Source organism: Castor canadensis, chromosome 11 (assembly GCF_047511655.1).
Source record: "Castor canadensis chromosome 11, mCasCan1.hap1v2, whole genome shotgun sequence".
In the NCBI taxonomy this organism is placed as follows: Eukaryota; Metazoa; Chordata; class Mammalia; order Rodentia; family Castoridae; genus Castor; species Castor canadensis.
The window spans coordinates 34,395,591-34,416,903 of NC_133396.1; the positions used below are offsets into that span (position 1 = coordinate 34,395,591).

Here is a 21,313-nt window from a genome sequence, read left to right on the forward strand (position 1 = left end):
CCTTATTCTAAGATTACTTAGAATATTTTCACATCAATAAGTCATGACAAATGATGTTTTGAGGAACTCCTTCAGTATTATGGCATATTTTGAGTTTGTAATTCTGAATTACCACACCAGATGTATGTAACCTGAATGTTTACTCAGATTTCAAAGTTTCATTCTCTTTATTTCTTCAGTGCAGTTACAATTGGAACTGACATGCTAGAACTGGACTGCCATATCACAAAAGATAAACAGGTTGTAGTGTCACATGATGAGAATCTAAAAAGATCCACGGGGGTCAATGTAAACATCTCTGATCTCAAGTACTGCGTAAGTAAATATGCATGATTAATGTTTAATAGATAATACAGGCTGTAATTTTTTTTTTAGCAGAAGCAGGTTTATTAATGTAAAGTAAAGGGAGAGTATACTCTCAAGACAGGCTCAAGAACCAGCAGCTGCTCTGAGGGTGTCAAGATTTTTAAGCTTTTATTGGGGTCTTCAGAGAGCTGTAATATTTTTAAGGCAGATGAATGCCACACATTGCTTCAATAAACAATTTTTTTAAATGAAAGTGATTAAATAATAAATGTCAAAGGAAAAATTTAAAACTATTCTGACTTCCAGTGAGGATTTTCTATTGTACAAATACATCTATGGAGATTTACTTTTATAAATATTTGAATAAAATTATAATTCCTCAAATGTAAAGCTATTGGGATTCAACTTGTTTAATTTATTTGATTCAGATTAAAGATATCAATTCATTTTAGTCTTCGAGTATAGGAAAGCACCATTAAAAATCTGATCATAGTATTTTATATAGTCATTATATAAGTATTGATAAATGGAAGGAAAAATAATGCCTCCTTCTACAACCTACAGCAAACTCACATGAGCAGGATTCTGTCTGTCTGTATACCCTATTGGATTTTACAGTTTCATTCTCACTGTATATTATGTATATTGTGTTTTAAACAATTTAACATTAAGAATATTACAGACCTTTTCCCATGCTTTTTAAAAAATAGACATTATTTTTTAGAGAAGTTTTGGGTTCACAGCAAAATTAAAAATAGAGTTCTCACATACCCACCCTCTAACACAACACAGGTATCTCCTCTTATACCATCAATATCCACACCAGATTGGCACATTTCTTAGAGTCGACAAACATACATTAGCATATCATAATCAACCAAAGTCCATAGTTTGCATTAGAGTTCACTCCTGGTGTTGTATATTCTATGGGTTTAGACAAATTTATGATGGCATATATCCACTATTATACTGCCATCCAAAATTGTTTCTGTGCCCTAAAAGTACTGTCTACTCTTGCCTATTTATCTCTATCTTCCTATCCCCTATTCCCTAGCAACCACCAATTTTCTTTCTTTTTTTAATTTTTTGTTTTTTTTTTATTTTTATTTTTTTTTGACAGGGACTCCTTTTGTAGCCCATACTATCGTCAAATTCTCAATCCTGCCTCCTGTCTCAGCCTCCCTGGGATTACAGTTGTGAACCACCATGGTTGGCAACCACTGATACAGATTCCCAGATTGTCAAATAGTCATGACATGTCATGTCATGACTATCTTTCAGATTCCATGGTTATTCTTTATAAATGTTTCAAATGACTGCAGCTATTACATTAAGTACATCTGTAGTTATCTTTAACCAGTCTTCTACTATTGGACATTAGATTCATTCAAAGTTTTCATCATATAGATAACACTGTACTAAAGATCTTGTATGTATAAAGATAAAGCTTTGTTTTTAGATGTTTATATAAAGTTATTTATAATGATATAAATATGTAAAGCAAAATAAATCTATACATATTACAGTTACTTATATAAAGACAAAGTGTTCGCTATATTTAAATTTAGTTCTCTAAATATACTCCCAGAAAGGAAAGTATTGGGTGAAAGCCAGGAATATTATAGTTAGTATCTTAATATATATTACAATTTCCCATTGCATACTTATGTTTTTAGTGCTAGGGATCAAACCCAGGGCCTTGCATATGCTAAGCATGTGGTCTACCACCTGCTTGCCTTTTTTTTTTTTTTTTTTCAGTACGGGGGTTTGAACTCAGGACCAACACCTCGAGCCACTCCACCAGCCCTTTTTAGTGATAGAGTTTTTTGAGATAGGGTCTCACAAATTATTTGCCCAGGCTGGCTTCGAACTGTAAGCCTTGTGATCTCTGCCTCCTGAGTAGCTAGATTTGCAGGTGTGGGCCCCCAGCACCTGGCTGCTTGCTTGCTTTTGATGGTACTGAGGTTTGAACTCAGGGTTTTGCACTTACAAAGCAGATGCTGTACTGCTTTAGCCACACCTCCAGTCCATCATTCCTCTGGTTATTTTGGAGATGGAGTCTCATGAACTATTTGCCCTGGCTGGCCTTGAGCCTTGATCCTCCCAATTTCAGCCTCCAAGTAGCTAGGAGTGAGCCACCAGTGCCTGCTTGCTTTTTCAGTGTGTTTTTAAAAGAATTCTAATATCTGATATTAAGAATTTCCATTTTGCTATGTCATTATAATTATACCAAAAATTTGCTAGTTTGCTAGATTAAATTTGAATTAACATTTCTTTGATTATTAATGAGTTTAAAGATTTCTCTGTATGATTGTTAGCTCTTTTTTTCCCTTGAGTTGTCTATTCTGGACATTTTTCTACTGAAATTTTTGTATATTATTGAGAAAAGGTCTATATTAAATAGTGCAGAGTTTTTTAGATGGTAGAAGTAAGTAATTGTTTTTTTAACTTGCCTTTTGGGGATGTTATACTAAAGGGTGCCCTACATAAACATATGCAATGTTTTGTTCTTATTTTTTTAAAGAAGCAAAATTTTATTTTATGCCTTAATAGAAAACACTAAAATATTTTATATTTTTTAGAGCTAACTTTTTAAATCATATCTTTTAAAGGAGCTCCCACCTTACCTTGGCAAACTGGATGTGCCATTTCAAAGAGGTAATATTTCTCATTATGGCTTACATGCTGACATTAAAGTGTATTCAGTTATATGAGAAGCACATGTATGTTCTTTTATCATAATAAGTTCTTGCTAAAAGTACTGCCCTCTAAGCTTATTCTCTCAGGCCTACAAAATCTGAAACCTTAATAATCATCTGACCTTGAGACATTCAGGCCTAAAAATTTAAATAGCTCATTCTATTTAAATTCACATGCAATTAATTTAAGTCTCAATACTAATTATAGGAAACTTAGATATTATAGGGGATACTTTGTAATTCTAGAATATTGCCATTTCTTATAATAACCATTCATCATAAATGTGATAAAGAATGAATGAAAGAAATAAAAAGGGCATCTTCCATATCTGGTTCTATAGCATTTGATTCATTTAGCTGATATTAATGATTTTAAATGATTAAACAGGCTTATTACTGAAACTATTTCCTTTCAGTTTTCTTTCATTTGAGGGAACATTTCTCCCCCTAAAAAGTGTCTTCTGCCCTATTTTATTATTAAATGTTAGAATGGAAAATATACCACTCTGTGTTACAGGCACTTAGGAGTGTATCCTGGCTCATTATCAAAAGTCAGTCTCACATTTTGAATGGTTCAAATGTATAGATCAGTAACTACAAGAGGCTGCATGTCATGGACCTTGCTGTGGTTTATGTATAGTTGAAACCTTGGGTAAATGTTAAGTATCTTTTTTTGTAAATTCTAATTTTTTTGACATAATAATTGTATATATTTGATACATGTACACATTTTGTAATGATCTAATCAGGATAATCAACATACCCATCATCTCAAACATTTATCATTTTTCTTCTGGCTATTTTTGAGATATGCAATAGCTCATAGTTTAGTCACCCTAGTGTTCAATAGAACTTATTTTTTACCAGTTGCCCCTTCCCCTCTCCAGTTTCTGATAATCACTATTCTATCTGTTATTTCTGTGTTGTCAACTCTTTTAGATTCTACATATTAGTGAGATCATATAGTATTTGTCTTTCTGTGTCTGACTTTATTTAGTAAAAGGCAAAAGATTAATACAATCTAAAAAGAAACTAGAGTATAACTTACTTCATTTAGCAATGTCCTCCAGTTTCACCCATGTCGTTGCATGTTACAGGATTTTTTTCATGACTGAATAGTGTTTCATTGTGTATATATACACATTCCTTTATTCATTTGTCCATTGTTAGACACTGAGGTTGATTCCATATTTTAGCTGTTGTGAATAGTGCTGCAACATGGGAATACAGATATCTCTTTCACATACTGATTTCATTTCCTTGGTCATATAGTAGCTGCATTTTTAATTTTGTGAAGAGCTTCCATATGATTTTCCAAAATGGCTATACTAATTTACGTTCTCACCAGTGGAGTGCAATAGTTCCATTTTCTCCACATGCTCCTCACTAGCACGTACTTTCTTTTATCTTTTTTTGGTAATAGCCATCTTATATGAAGTGAGGTGACACCCGTCATTGTGGTTTTAATTTTCATTACCCTGATTATTAGTGATATTGAGTACTTTTTTTTTCCTTTCTTTTTTTTGTGTTGCAATTCAGGGGTGCATCACCACACCTAACAATGTTAAGTATTTTTTCATGTACTTATTAGCTATTTGTATGTTTTGTTTTACAAAATGTTTAAATTTTTTTTTCTTTGCCCATTTTGAATTAGTTGATTTGTTGTTTTTTCCTCTTTTTTTTTTTCTTCTGGCAGCACTAGGGTTTGAACTTAGGGTTTTGCACTTTCTGTACTCCACCACATTAGTCATGCCTTCAGCTCTTTTTTACTTTGGTTAATTTTTTAAAAGCTATTTTATTTACTTATTTATTAATTTATTCATTTTTGGTGGGGCTGGGAGTTAAACTCAGGGCCTTGCACTTTTTAGGCAGGTACTTTACCACTTGAGCCACTCTACCAGCCCTGTTTTGGTTATTTTTGTGGTAGGGTCTCAATGTTTATGCCCACGCTGGCCTGGACTGTGATTCTCCTAGTTATATTTCCCTTGTAGCTGGAATGACAGATGTGTACCACCATGCTCAGCTTTTATTGGTTGAGATGGGGTCTCCTGAACTTTTTGCCTAGGCTGGCCTTGAACCTCAATCCTCCTTTCTGCCTCCTGAGTAGCTAGGATTACAGATGTGAGTGACTACACATGGCTAATATTCAGTAAACTATGTTACAAACAGAAAATCCTGTCATCTAGCCTTTGTCATTTCATTTATAACTTATAGGTAGATTTTAGCTTAATTCTTTTTCTTTTTTTTTTTTTTTTCAGGCCTTGCACTTGCTAGGCAACTACTCTACAACTTGAGCCACACCTTTCTTTATTATTTTATTTATTTTTTTTTGACAGTACTGGGGCTTGAACCCAGGGCCTCTAGCAAGTGCTGTGCCATTTGAGCTATGTCCCCACCCTAATTTTTTGATTGAATTGTTTGAATTCCTTTTATATTGTCAGATGTATAGTTTGCAAATATTTTTTCCCATTCTATAGATTGTCTCTATTCTGTTGATGGTTTCTTTGCTTATAAGAGATCTATTCATAGTAACTTTCAGAAATGACTGTAGCTACTCATGAATTAGATTTAAAATTGGCTGGCTAGTATAAGGCTCAATGATAGAGTACTTGCCTAGCATGCACTAGACCTGGGCACTACAAGTAAATAAATGAATGAATGAATGAATAAATAAATAAATAAATAAATAGTCAATGTAAAGTGCCTTGATCAGAAAATTTTAGAAAGCGCCCCCCCCCAAAAAAATTAGAAAATATTAAAAGCTTTCTGTCTTGAGGAATGTTTAAAATGACGTGAGCTTGCTTCTGTATTGTTAAGCTATATTGGTTTGACAAAATATTTTTTTCATTCTTAACAGTTTATAGAATTGTGCTTACCAAGTATTATAATATTTATGTCAATTTTGGATTTATGAAGGTTTAATAAAATGTTCACAAATAAAGTTTTTCTTCTATAAGCAAAGCCAAAGTCCCACAAAGATTAAAAGATTCAGAAAAAAAAACTTAAAATCATAAAACTTTTGACTGTGAAGAGACCTTTGAGGCCATCTAATACTGTCTTCTATTATTGATAAAGAGACTGAAGTCTAAAGATGCAATTAACTTGGTTATACAACAATAAATGACAACTAGAATTTGAAACCAAGTTTTCTTCTTACAGGCTTGTGTTCAAGTATACCAGTAATGCCCCTCCCTCTGAACCATCTCCTTAACTGCTTAATTAATAGCAATGCCAGGTGTTCTCAGGTTTTAGACAGCCATAAAGAATAACAAACTTCCATTTATGTCTATGTGTATGTACACACACACACACACACACACACACACACACACACACACTTTTTTTTAGGTACTAGGGGTTGAACTTGGCCATGCACTTTTTAGGCAGACACTTTACCATGCCCCCAGTCTGTTTTGCTTTTAATTTTAAGATAGCATCTTGCTTTATGCCTAGTCTGGCCTAGATTACAACCCTCCTATTTGTGTTTCCCAGTGTAGCTGGGTGCACACCATTGTGCCCTTTTTTTGTGTTGGGCTTTTTCAAGATAGGGTCTCGAAAACTGTTTTCCTGGGCTGGCTTCAAATCGTGATCCTCCTGATCTCTGCCTCCTGAATAGCTAAGATTACAGGCGCAAGCCACCAGTGCCCAGCTGTAGCTTGGTTTTTTTCCCCCTGCTCAGAACTCTTGCTTAGTTTTCTTTAAATACAGGATAGACTTTTGCTCAGGTCTTTTGCTGCCTACAACTTTATTAGTGAAGCAGTTAAATGTTTTCTTTGGTTTTGTTTTTACTTGTGTTCCTATGTAGTCAAGGATGGCCTTGAACTTTTTTTAGGGGGGGAGGGGACTGGGGTTTGAAGTCAGGTCTTCATGCTTGCAAAGCAGGCACTCTAACGCTTGAGCCACACTTCCAGCCCATTTTCTTTGTTTTTTTTGGAAATGAGATCTCCTTAACTATTTTCCCAGCTGACCTTGAAACGTGTTTCTCCTGATCTCAGCCACCTAAGTAGCTAGGATTACAGGCGTGAGCCACCAGTGCCCAGCTTTTCTGTTGGGTACTTGAAATGTGGTTGCTACAACTGATGGAATGAATTTTTAAGTTTCATTTAATTTTAATTGAATTTATGACTTATGCAGTTGGTGGGTACCACATTAAACAGTATAGAACTAAACTATTATGTTGATACTTTTTAGATTATAAATGACAGAACTTAGCTTAAATTAGTTTAAGACAAAAAATAGAAAAAAAAGGTTAGATAGACTATTAAGGAATCTGATTTTAAGCATTGTTGAATCCAGAGGCTTAAAAAGACTCTTCCTTGCTTCATTCCTTGGGTCTGCTTCTTTGTGTATCTTCTACTTTAGATAGATTTTGTCCACATGGCAGGGAACTTGATCACTGACAGTTATAAATTCAATCCTGCCTGGATGATTACTCCAAGGGGAAAAGCCAGTTTTCTCTATGAGCTTCAAGAGAAAAGTCCCAGGGAAAGACATTGATTGGCCCAACATTTGTCACATATTGATCTTGAAGCAGAGATCTTATGATTGCCCAAAACTTGGTCACATGCATACTTAGGAGGGTGAATGGGAAATGAATAGGTACTGTGATTGACAGCTCTACCAGAAAAGTGTGGAAGAAGGGAGATACAATGTTCCATGGAAAAGAAGAACACTAAGTAGATCAAAATGGTAACTATCCACTATAAACATAGTTTTATTTAATAGTTTCAGTATGTAGTCTATGTTAAGTTTAAACTTTTTCAAGTATAATTGTTTAGACACCCATCTTAAGATTGTTAAAGCAATAACTAAGCAGATAACATTTATTCATAATTTAAAATTCTAGGGATTATATGCCTTCATATATGACTGGTTTCAGTTGTTTAAGCAATAATTTTTATTTTACTTGGTTCTCTGCTTCTTCTGTTAGCTTTGTTTACAGAGACACCTTTCCAGCATAGAGATGGCCCCTTAGCAGTACATAATTCATTCAGTTGAGGATATCAGGAGACCTCCTCTCCCAGTGTCCATATTATAATATGCATAAAAATATCAGACATATGAATAAAAGAAATAAAAAAGAGAGTATAGACAAGTCATGTGTTTACTTTTTGATCAGGGAATCAAAGCCAAAATGATTGACAGTTCAATCAGAGAATGGCTGAGAGACCCATGACTTACAAATCCAATAACAAGGGTTTTTCTCTCTTGTTTTTCTTTCATAAGATGCTTTTTACACAAGCCCTTACTATAAGTAATTTAATTTTCTGACATAGGTTTGCTTTTCTGATAGGTATTTTTAATTTGCCATACAATGAGGATGAGATTAGGATTTTTTTCACAACTTAGTTATCCATGGATCAATGGAATTTTTTGCACAAAATTAACATTCCACCTTTGTGTCATATTCCTGGATCCTTCACCAATGTTACGTAAGGAAAAAATAAAAGCCAACAAATGAAAAACTGAAATCAGAATCACTAATGTTATCAACTCGGGAAACAATTAAATTCTAGCAGCCATCAGCAAGAGTACAGCAAAGATAATGCTGTAAAAAAACAAAATTGCTAGAAAACTGTCTGAACCAACAAAATATGCTCCTGCATAAAATGAAACATAAACAGAATTTTTTTCCTATTATGGTAAAGAAATGCAAGGTTTTTTGAATATTGTGGATGGGTTAAATGTATTTGTAATGGCAATTTTACTAGGCTGTTACAGAGTGGGTCAGGAACACACTTATGGATTCTGGGGATGATGTGCACTGTCATTTTTTGATTGGGATAGTGGACACTCTAGTACAAAAATTTTTTTAAATGAACACAGAGGTATAAGACAAAGGTGAACGAGACTTCTCCTATATCTTAGCAACATTTAGATGGAATCAAATTTAAATGCAGTCCACTCTGCTTTGATGAGGCTTTGGTTCAGCTCCCAAATCTCAACTACTTGACGCAGTCTCCTATGAGAATATTCAGAAGGTGTCTTCTTAAACAACAAACCTATTTTTAGTGGTGGAGCTGCTCTTAGTAGCTGTGTCTGCATGAGATTGATAATCACTATCTTTGGAGGAAGTCCTAACCTTTCCTTGTATACCCTCCATATATGTGTAACAGCTTCTCTGTTTTCATATTCAGTAGTCCATATTGATATCTTACCACCTTCAACTCTGACATTAACAACCATTCCACATACATCATCACTGTAGTCATCAAACGACTCTCCAATAAGGCACAGCAGTGTCTCTAGCCAAAAGCAATCGAGGTCACTTCGTCTCTACTGTTTGTTCAATGTAATTAGCCATCATCCTCCCTATTTATTTTTCTGTTCTTCCCACATAAGCTCAATACCATCCTTAAAAAGTGAGTAGTCACAGCCAGGCGTTAAATTACTAGATAACTGGATATGGCTGTAGAGAGCCCAAAAGTCTTCAATAGTATCAAATTTAGATATCAGTCGAAGGTTTGCTTGCCAAGTTTTGCTTTTAACATTTTTTTAAAAACCAGAGCGCCCATCTGTTCTGTAGTGGATGTTTAATATAATGTTCTAGGTTAGCATCCTCCTGATTAGATTCTGTTTTTTCCTGTTCTGTAGGTGGGCGATTAGGAGTAGGGGTAGTTTCTGGTTCCACAGTTACCATCTTAGATTGATCTCAGATAAATGGAATTTAACTTTAATAGAAGGGAGAATTTTTACAAAAGTTCTATAGTATATATAGTATATTATCTAAATGATTAGGGAAGCTAGGTGTGGTGATACATAGCTATAATCCCAGCTACTTGGGAGGTGGAAGCAGGAGGACCTTGAGTTTGAGGCCATCCTGGGCAAAGTTTTATCAAGACAAAAACAAAACAAAGTACAAAACAAGACAAGTGCAAACAAAAGAGCTGGAGGCATGACTCAGGTGGTAGACCAATATCATGAGCAAGACCTTGAGTTCAATTCCCAGTATTGGAAGAAAAGAAAAAGAAGAAAAGATGGGGGAAAGAGTAAAGAAAATAACCATGATGGCATGTAATTCCAGCATTCAAGAGGCTGAGGCAGGAGGATCCTGAGTTTGAGGCCAGCCTGGACTATATGGTGAGACCCTATCTCAACCCCCCCCCAAAAAAAAAACAGAAAAGGAAAACAACTCTCAAGAAGTATAAACAATGATTAAAATCTCCTAATTTTTTCATTACTTTTTTTTTAAAGAGGTTTCCTCCCCACCCACAGTTCTGAGGATTAAACCAAGGCCTTATACATATTAGGCAAGTGCTTTACTACTTAGCTACATCCCAAACTCTTTCATTATTCTCTTCTTTGAACAACTATATTGATAATTCTTCAACAAATTACTGAATTAGTGTATACTTACCTTGCCTGAAAATTACTCTCAATCCCTTTAAAATTCGATGAGTATATAATAAAACTTTAGAAACTTATCTCAGTCTCTACTAGTAGGGGGGATAATTAAATTAAAATAATTAAAGTTTAGTCAGTGGAGTATTTTAAGACATCTAATAGAATAAGATCAGTAGATTGTAGAGCTGGGGTGTTCCTCTGTGGTAGAGCACCTGCTTAGCATGTGTGATCCCCTGGGTTTGATCCCCAGTATTGCCAAAACAAAATTAAAAAAAAAAAAAACAAGATCAGTGGATTATATGAATGTCAGTATCCTAGTTGTGATACGGTAAATAGTTTTGCAAGAAGTTACATTGGGAAATGAGACAAAGAGTGCATAGATCTCTCTGTATGCATATTTCTTACAAATGCATGTGAATCTACAGTTACCTTAAAGCAAAAACTTAAATCATAATTATAAAAATACTGTATTAATTCAAGTGAAAAGAAGTCCATGAAGACTTCCCAAGAGAGAAACACAGAACCCAGAAGGCATAGCCAAGAAACCTACAGTTTGAACAAAATCAGTGGGGACAGTATGCTTAAGATCAGGAAGACAGAGTAAGACCTTCCAGCCTCTTCCAGTAGAGAAGAAAGTAAGGGAGAAAAGCATGGAGATCCCATGATGGAGCAGAAAGAAAAAAGGAGCAGCTAGAAAGTGAAATGTTAGGTGTTTGAGATCCAGAAAGACTGAAATCCATTCTAGGGGAAGCACTTTGGACTGTGAATCTGAACTGAAAGGAACTCAGGGGGCCAAGAGATGTGCAGAAAATCCAAAAAAGGACATGTGTGCAGCAACAAAGTGACAATAAGAAGTCAAAACAACAGTGGATATATTTAGTAAAGACATTAGAGGGAAACTATAAAAAGTTAGTTTATCGATAAATAGTATAATTTTCACCATCACTGTAAAAAGTGAATTCTATAAATAATGGTATCAGTGTGTTTTAAGGAAGAAAACTTAGAATTTTCTGGGTTTGAACTGTTTTCAAGAACCCACATGGAAGTCATGAAAGGAGACTATGAGCCGGAATCTCAGAGTAATAAAAATTTTAAAAGTTGGGGTTGGGTGGGCAAAGGTGTGGCCTCCATGTTGCAGAATAAAGTCCTGTAGTTCAAAAAAATAAAAATTTAAATCACAATTATAGATATAATGTATTAACATGAAAATGTTTTATTTACATAAAGATCAGGTTAAAATCTGTATGCACACTACGTTATAAATAAATTATGCATAGGAAAAAAGAATAAAATGTCAAGTGGTCATGATTATATCTAAATTGTTGCATTTTACCTGATTTTTTTTCTTTTTATACTTTACCTCATTTTGCAAATGTTCTATTATAAATACATACTATAACTTTCTACTCATCAAAAGGGTAAATGTTATCTTTAAAAATACATCTAAAAATCTTGCTTTCTCAGCATGCCAATGTGAGGGACAAGATAACCGAATTCCATTACTGAAGGATGTTTTTGAGGCCTTTCCCAACACCCCCATTAACGTGGATATCAAAGTCAACAACAATATGCTGATTAAGAAGGTACTCAAGTCATTGCCTCCTCTTGGTGTGTTGCATCTGATTTCACAAACTAAGTAAGATTAGAGTGGGTAGCTGCACAGATGGGTAGTGGTGAAGGAAATATGATAGCCTGGGGATCAGCATTGTTTAAAATAATGCCTTGGTAGAGGTCACCTTCCTGCAAGGCAGTGTTTTCAGAGTGAGCTGGCATGTCTTAGTCATGGATAAAAGTGAGCTCTTAAGAACCAGTCATTATGGCATTTAAATAATTAGCTTCTAGTTAAGCGTGTTTCATTTGTGGTTCATTCATGTCAAATTACTATATAGTTATAGTCTATTAAACACATTTTATAATGGCAAATGTAAATAATTTTTTATTTTGTAAAATCTAAATTTAGCAATTTGTCTAAAATTTTATGCTATCATTTGGAAGATAGTTGTAATTCATTTTAAAAGTAAATTGATACATGTGGATTTACAAATGGGCACATGCATAAAATTCTGAATTTTCACATGTAGGTTTCAGAATTGGTGAAGCAATATAAGCGAGAGCACATAACAGTGTGGGGTAATGCCAGTTATGAAATTGTAGAAAAGTGCTACAAAGAGGTAAGCTTCAAAAATGATACAGAATGATGTATCTTTGATGTTGGTTATAGATCTATAATAAGTCATTACAGTAATAATTTAACTTTCTTAGTTCATAGCCTGTGTACACATGTACAAAACTAACCAGAAGTTACTGATAGAAATAATGGATTTGGATCTCGCAATTTATGTTCAGTATAATCAGGCTGGTTCACAGAATTATTTTCACATGCTAATAGTTACTAATTAATTTTTATGTGTGCTATAAGGCAAAATATGAGTCTCATCCTGTAACGTCTATTTTTGATAGTTAATTGATTTTTTGTGTGTAAAATCTTGAATTGAAGAAAGCATTTAGTTATTCAACTTCTTTTTGTCCTAACCTTCAAACTGACTTAATCAAATTAAGCCAAGATTATTTAGTAGTAGTAGGGCCATTTCACTCATTGAAAATTTTCTGGTTAAAGAAAGTATGTCTTTAAAAATCAGTTTGATGGTGGGGCACCAGTAGTTGATGTCTATAATCCTAGCTACTTCAGAGGCTAAGATTGGGCAGATTGTGGTTCAAGGCCAGCTCAGGCAAATCACAAGACCCCCCATCTCCAAAATAGCCAGAGCAAAATGGACTGAAGCTGTGGCTCAAGCAGAAGAGCACCTGCTTTGCAAGTGCAAAGACCTGAGTTCAAATCCCAGTCCCACAAAAGAAAATCTTAACCATTAAACTCTTTTTTAGAACACAAGTGAAATAGTATAGAAGAAATACCATGACACAAGTAGTAATTCTCAGTTACAAAGAACTGTTTGGGGACAATCCTTCCTTTCTAGCAAAGAAGGCAAAAAACATCCATAATCAGAATTTTTTTTTTGGGTTTTGGTTCTGGGGTTTGAACTCAGGGCTTGTATTTGCCAAGCAGGCACTCTACTGCCTGGGCCACACCTCTAGCCCTAGCACCATTACAACTTGAAGTACAGTTGAGACCCTCTTTAAGGCAAGTAAGTTTTTTTTTCTTTCTTTCTTTCTTTTTTTTTTTTGAAGTAAGTTTTATTTATGTGCATTAGGCTTTCTGAGATCCCAATGTAGCTTGTATACAAAAGGAAAGAACAAAGGGCTGGGGATGTGTAGCTCAGTGATAGACAGATTGCTTGCCTGGCATGAGCTAGGCCCTGGCTTCCATCCCCAGCACTAAAGAAAAAAGGAATTGAGCAATCAAGCTGTGTGGCTTTAGAGTGCAAACAACTTAGAACTAAGATTTTTCTATAAGTAGTTATTGCAAAGTATATTCAGTTTTATTACAAGAGAAATAATGTACTATAGGCCTCATTAACTACTAACTTTTTTTTACATCATCACAAAAACTTTCAAATAAAACAATATGACAATACAAATGCTAGAAAGGATGCAGAGAAACTGATCTCTCTTCAGTTGCTGGTGGGGAATATAAAATAGTACAGTTATTTTCTTCAGTTAGTTGAATAGTTTTTTTAATGTAATTAAACATTCACTTACCATTTGAACCAACAGTCTCATCTTGGGTATTTATCCCAAAAAACCTACAAACTTATGCATACAAAAATATATGTATATGAATGTTTATAGAAACTTTGTTCATAAAAGCAAAAGCATGGGAAAAAACCCATATGTCCTTCAGTACTGGTAAATAGCTGAAGAAACTGGAATAGCCATACAGTGGATAATTATTGAGCAATGAGAAGGAATGAACTTTGACACGTATGACAACCTGGGTGGGCCTCAAGAACATTATACTTAGTTAAAAATTATCCTCAGCTGGGAGCTGGTGACTCATGCCTGTAATCATAGCTACTAGGAGGTAGAAATCAGGAGGATCACAGTTCAAAGCCAGCCCAGGCAAATAGTTTGTGAGACCCTATCTTAAAAAAAACCTTCACAAAAAACTGGGGTGATGGAATGGCTCAAGGTAAAGGCCCTGGGTTCAAGCCCCAGTACTGAAAAAAAAATCATCCTCAAGGTAATATACTATGTGGTTCCATTTATATAACAGTCACAAAATGTAGACATGGAGGGCAGATTTAGTGGCTGCCAGGGGACAGGGACTGGGTTTGGTATGGAGTAGATACAAATACAAAGAGGTAGCAAAAGGGACTTCTTGTGTGGTGATGAAACAGTTCTGCTTCTTGCTTGTGGTGGTTACACAAATCTATACATGGATTAAAACTGCATAGAATTTAAATATGTTTGCACACACATGCGCAAATGAATACAGGTTTGGAAATGAATCAAAAAAAACTGAAAACTGAATTCGATGTGTAGTCTGATAAATAGCAATATAACAATGTCATTTCCTGGTTTTGATACTATACTGCAATTACATCAGATGTCACCTTTTGAGGAAGCTGGGTGAAAGGCACATCCATTCTACTACTTTTTTCTTTTTCTGGTGGTTCTGAGGATTGTTTAAGCCTTACGATTGCTAGGTAGGCACACTGCCACTTGAGACACTCTGCCAGCCCATACTCTACTCTTTTTGCAATTTCCTGTGGTCTGTAGTTACTTCAGAATAAAAAGATCACTCTTGCTTGGCATGGAGGTGCATGTCTCTAATCCTAGCACTCCTGGAGGCTGAGGAAAGAGGATGGAGAGTTCCAGCCTGGCCTGGACTACATAGTATGACCTTGCCTCAAAAAAAAAGGCTCACTCCACAATTTCCCTATAATTCGCATATGACTTTTTTCTGAGAAACCTCTGGCTTTCTGTCATTTTAGAATTTGAAAACTCCAAAAACTTTTCAGCAACAATGTTCAGACATCACAGTAAAACTGTCTCAATATTCGTCATTCATATTGTGAATATGCTGTATATAATTCAGTGATATAGCTTTTAGAGCTTATAAAGTATAATTTATAAGAATTTTACGTTAGTCCTTTAATTCCCAGGTGCTGTAAACTTAAAATGTAAAAAAGTGAAGCCTGGTTCTGTGGCTCATGCCTGTAATTCTAGCTACTTGGGAGGCAGAGATTGAGAGGATCACAGTTCAAGGCCAGCCTGGGCAAAAAGTTCCCCAGACCCCAGTTCAACCAATGGCTGTGTGTGGTGGCATGTGCCTGTCATCCCCAGCTATGCAGGGAAGCACAAATAGGAGGATCATGGTCCAGGCCAGCCTGAGCATAAAGCAAGACCCTAACTCAAGAATAACCAGTACAGGGCTGGGGATGTGGTTCACATGGTAGACACCTGCCCAGCCAGCTCAAGGCCTTGGGTGCAAGATCAAGTACCACCAACCAAAAAAGAAAGAAAGAAAGAATAACCAATACAAAAAGGGTGGTGGAGCAGCTTAAGTGGTAAAGTGCCTGCCTCGCAAGTGTGAGACTGAGTTCAACCTTCAGTAAAGGAACTGGGACACAGTGGTGATGAGAAAACATGTGACACTTATTCTCACTTAATAACTTTTTATTCATTCAGTTAAGTGGCACTTTTTTGTTTTGTTTTTTGAGACAGGGTTTCTCTGTATAGCCCAGGCTGGCCTCAAACTCACAACTCTCTTGCCTCAGTCTCCTGAGTGCTGGGATTATAGGCATGTCCCACCATACTGGGTAATGCAGGGATGCTCAAATTTGGCTATATCTTGGAATTACCTGAACAGTTTTGAAAACTATTAATTCCTGGGTCTCATCCCAGATGTTTTTTGGCTTTGTTTTGTTTTTTTTGTTTGTTTGTTTTGTTAAAAGACAGTGTTCCTATATATTCCATGCTGGCATTGAACTCACTATGTAGCCAAGGCTAGCCTTGAACTCTCAGTCCTCCTGCTTCAGCCTTGTACTGCCATGCCCAGCTCGTTTTTATATTTGATCCATTACATAGCTAAAAGAGGATATATTTACAACATTATTAATGTGTATCTATAGAGGAGGGTGCGGGGTGGGGGAGGAGGTGGCCCAAACAGTGTATACACATGTGAGTAAATGTAAAAATGATAAAATTTTTAAAAATTTAAAAATTAAAAGAATGTGTATGTATCTGTAGATACTCACATCTCATATTTTTTAAAAGGAACAGATTACTGAATATTTCATATATTCATCTCTTTATGTTCTGATATGTTTAGTCTTTAGTTGTTAATACTATGACCAACAGAAGTGGTGTCATAAAAACGGGGAGAAGGGAATAGAGAAACTTTAGTAACATCACTTATACTTTAGGGATCTCAGGTAGATCATTATTTGTGTATTGCATTATGTACTAGCCATTGCTAAGTCATGTATTGTAAAGGGAGTGCTTGTAATACATGTGGAAATGTTTTGGGAAATTTTAAGGCTTATAAAATAATCCTCTTTATTTGAGCAGTTACTAAAAGTAACGTATAATATTGTTTGTCTTCTAGAATTCAGATATTCCCATACTCTTCAGTCTACAGCGTGTTCTGCTCATTCTTGGCCTTTTCTTCACTGGCCTCTTGCCTTTTGTGCCCATTCGAGAACAATTTTTTGAAATCCCAATGCCTTCTATCATACTGAAGTAAGTGGTTGCCCAGTTTTCACCAATAATCAATTATAGAAGGATTAAGATAAAGTCTCATTAATGCCAGTATTGCTATGGTTTATCTGTCTGTTTGGTGCTGGGGATTGAGCTCAGGGCTTTTCACATGCTAAGCATGTATTCTACCATGCTATGCCTCAAACTTTGGCTATGGTTTAGGTGGGGTTTGTTCCATCTAAAAATCATGTTTGGCCTTGGTCCCCAATGCAACGGTATTGAGTGGTAGTGGGACCTTTAAGAGGTGATTAGGTCATTAAGAGGGGATTAATGTCTTTCATGTAGAGATGAGTTCTTGCTCTTTTTTTTTTTTTTGAGTTCTTGCTCTTGGCTGTCTCTTGCTTCCTCTCTCCTACACTTGCCTCTCTTCTGCATGTGCCACTGCTTTTCTGCCACCACGACGCCTCACAAGAATCAAACCAGATAACAATGTCATGCTCTTGGACCTCTGGAACTATGAGCTAAATAAACCTTTTTTTTTTTTCTTTTCTTTTTTGTGGGACTGAGGATTGAACCTAGGCAAGGCTCTACCCCTTGAACCATGCTCCCATCCATTTTTGTTTGTTTGTTTGGTGGTTTTTGTTTTTGTTTTTTTGAGGCAGGGTCTTGCTAACTTAAACTTGAGATCCTCCTATCTCTGTCTCCTGAGTGGCTGGGATTACAGGCATATACCACCATGCCTGGCTCATGTAGATTTTTTTGGGAGGTACTAGGGTTTGAACTCAAGTCCTCATGCTTAATAAGCAGGTGCTCTACCACTTGAGCCATTCTTCTAGCCCATGTCTGGCTCTAAAATTTTTTTCTTGTGATTCACCTAGCCAAGCCAGGCATGCTGTAGGCATGCATGCTTATAATCCCAGCATTTGAGAAGCTAAGGCAGGAAGATCGCAAATTTGAGATCAGCCTGGGCTATGTAGTTCCAGGTCAGCCTGGGCTACATTGTGAGACCCTGTCTCAGACCTGCTCCCCCCACCTCAAGAAAAATTCAAGTATTTTGTTATAGCAATAGGAAGCAGATTAAGACAAAAGTCAATGAAAAAGAATAGATGTTTGGAGACTAGGGATGTAGTTTAAGTAGTCAAGTGCTTGTGTAGTATACATGAGGCCCTGGTTTCAAGCTTAGATTTCTGTAGTTAATTCTATGTTCTATTAGCTAACTTATATCAACAATGCTTTTTAATGTAACTAAGACACATTTTCTAAAATAAGTAAAAAATTACACATACTATATCTGGACCCATCTCAGGTTAAATCGACTCTCTGCTTGAGTACTCAGAAGTCAGATGAAAAAGAATTGGGCTTAACTACAGTAGCTTAATACTTCTTTTATTCTGACATCAGATAGTAATTGCCAGGGGAGGAGAAATAAAGGAGAATGATGGGAACGGGTGAATTCCAGTATGATGTATTGTAAGTACTTTTGTAAATGCCACCATGTACCCCCAGAACAACAATAATAAAAAATAGCAATTGTCCTTCAATTTCCCTTACTTTATTCTACATCGTTCACTTCAGTGCTCAGTTAAAACTCCAAGTCCAAGTTCCCCGGTAGATTTATATATTCAGGATAAAAAGCTACCACTACCACCCCCTCTCCCAAAAGGAAAAAGAAAAAGGAAAGACAATAACAAAAACAAAACAACCCGCTAGAGATAGGAGAAAGAAAAGGGTGGAGTTAGTTTGTATAAGATACTTCCATATTTACATATTTTTTTATTACATACAAAGCCTTTGCTTTTCACTCACTAATTTATTAGAAAGAGCTGGCAGAGTGGCTCAAGTGGTAGAGTGTCTATCTAGCAAACATGAGGCCCTGAGTTCAAATCCCAGTAATGCCCCCCAAAATACTAGAAAGATAAAAATATTTAGATAATTTTTATTTTTAATAAAAATATTTGAGCTGGGTGCCCGTGGCTCACACTTATAATCCTGCCTGCTCAGGAGGCAGAGATTGGGAGGATTCTGGTGCAAAGCCAGCCCCAGGCAAACATTTCTTGAGACCCTAGCTCAAAAAAACCCAACTCAAAAAACAGGACTGGCAAAGTGGCTCAAGTGGTAGAGTGCCTATCTAGCAAGTGTGAGACTCTGAGCTCAAACCCCAGTACTGCCAAAAATAAATTAATTATAAATATTTGCCTGCCAAATAATAAACATCCAGTAATTGGTAGCTTTTATTATTAAATTATTTTTGTTGTTATTAAATTTTGTTATTATTGTTATCTTAAAGCCTACATACTAATAATGAGATTTCTTTTTTTTTTTTTAACTTGAATTTTTTTTTCCTTTTATTATTCATATGTGCATACAAGGCTTGGTTCATTTCTCCCCACTGCCCCCACCCCCTCCCTTACCACCCACTCCACCCCCTCCCTCTCCCCCCCACCCCCTCAATACCCAGCAGAAACTATTTTGCCCTTATTTCTAATTTTGTTGTAGGGAGAATATAAGCAATAATAGGAAGGGACAAGGGTTTTTGCTGGTTGAGATAAGGATAGCTAAACAGGGTATTGACTCACATTGATTTCCTGTGCCGTGGGTGTTACCTTCTAGGTTAATTCTTTTTGATCTAACCTTTTCTCTAGTACCTGTTCCCCTTTTCCTATTGGCCTCAGTTGCTTTAAGGTATCTGCTTTAGTTTCTCTGCATTAAGGGCAACAAATGCTAGCTAATTTTTTAGGTGTCTTACCTATCCTCACCCCTCCCTTGTGTGCTCTCGCTTTTATCATGTGCTCATAGTCTAATCCCATTGTTGTGTTTGCCCTTGATCTAATGTCCACATATGAGGGAGAACATACAATTTTTGGTCTTTTGGGCCAGGCTAACCTTGCTCAGAATGATGTTCTCCAATTCCATCCATTTACCAGCGAATGATAACATTTTGTTCTTCTTCATGGCTGCATAAAATTCCATTGTGTATAGATACCACAAAATAATGTGATTTCTAGCTGTAGATTTATAAGGAGGACTTAAGCCATGACAAAGGAAATTGGGGCTTCTGGAGAGATCATTTAAAGGGATTTCACTTGCTTGAAAACACTTTTCATCCCCAAACAACTTTTAAAAACCAAGCTGAAAGACCATACTTTCAGGGATCATTTCTATAGTTCATTACTAGTGAAGTTTCTCTGACTGTGTAGAGTACCGGAAACCACGAGGAAGAGATGCAGCGTTCTTTCCTGAGCGTGAAGCCGGCTTTTGGTGTTGCTTTACTGCAGCTGCCATCTGCCACTGATGAATGTTCTTATTCCTTTTTGAGGTGTAAGAGGGAGAAAACAAAATCTGAGTGGTTAAAAAAAAAAAACAGGCTGAGCATTAGTGCAGTAGTAATTAGTAAATACTGTTATGAAAAGCAATTTGGTCAGTATTCTTGTGCTTAGCTTCTGCTTCGTGCCTGTTTTCCTGTTTGAGTTTCTTATGATGAGCTTTATTTTACCCACTCCTAACTGTACTGATTAAGAGTCTTCATAGCTATTTCTCAGACAAAACCACAGAAAACATTTCTTGTCTACAAACAAACTGTTTCCATGTCCTATACTAAAATTATTCCTAACCATTTATTCCTAAAGTACTTAGGTTTTCTACTGCCCAGAATAGACTATTATGCTTTCTAGATTATCTCCACGCACTCCTTTCAAAACAATATATATATAAACTATATATTATATGTATATTATATAACATAGTGTATGCATGTTATATATAACGTGTTATATATTATATAGCACAATGTTTGCTATATAACATATATATAACATACATAATATAGTATATATAATATGTTATACATAACATATATATTGTGTGTGTGTGTGTGTGTGTGTGCTGGGGATGGAACCTAGGGCCTTAAGAAGTGCATGCTAGGCAAGTGCTCTACCACTGAACTACATCTCCAGCCCTGGAAGTAAATATCACTGAAATATAAACATAAGAAGCACATAAATCATAGTATTAATCTTTTCTCTAAAAAAGTGATCATAAGCCCAGTATGGTGGTGCTTGCCTATAATCCCAGGCTGAGGCTTGGAGGATTTCGAGTTGAAGGCCAGCCTAAGTTACATGCCAGACCCTGTCTCAAAAAACCAAGGGCATCAGGGGTATGGCTCAAGTGTAGAGTGTTTACCTAGTAAGTCCTGAGTTCAATCCCCAATACTGAAAAAAAAAAATTGGGGGATGTATCTCAGTGATAGAGGACTTGCCTAGCACGCACAAGGTCCTGGGTTCAGTCCTAGCGCTGCCAAATAAATAAACAAGTGATTATGAATTAAGACTCAGGTAAAATATTATTTGTGTGGGTCTTAATGTTAG

The 21,313-nt window shown here is 35.9% G+C and overlaps 1 protein-coding gene, 1 non-coding gene and 1 pseudogene across 2 annotated transcripts in view; 2 read left to right on the forward strand and 1 right to left on the reverse strand.

Moving 5' to 3' along the window:
* The window catches only part of Gdpd1 (glycerophosphodiester phosphodiesterase domain containing 1), a 51,383-nt gene that overhangs the window by 23,569 nt on the left and 6,501 nt on the right, over positions 1 to 21,313 (forward strand). Inside the window, exons 3-7 of the mRNA XM_020179387.2 lie at positions 180 to 315; positions 2,919 to 2,964; positions 11,814 to 11,932; positions 12,431 to 12,520; positions 16,858 to 16,991. Of these exons, the coding sequence (XP_020034976.1) occupies positions 180 to 315; positions 2,919 to 2,964; positions 11,814 to 11,932; positions 12,431 to 12,520; positions 16,858 to 16,991 (525 nt within the window). The remainder of the gene's footprint in view (positions 1 to 179; positions 316 to 2,918; positions 2,965 to 11,813; positions 11,933 to 12,430; positions 12,521 to 16,857; positions 16,992 to 21,313) is intronic.
* Positions 8,830 to 9,645, reverse strand: LOC109696362 (eukaryotic translation initiation factor 4E pseudogene; annotated as a pseudogene).
* On the forward strand, positions 20,083 to 20,297 carry LOC141414228 (small nucleolar RNA U3). The gene has a single exon (XR_012439296.1). It is a non-coding gene; the product is annotated as a small nucleolar RNA U3 (small nucleolar RNA).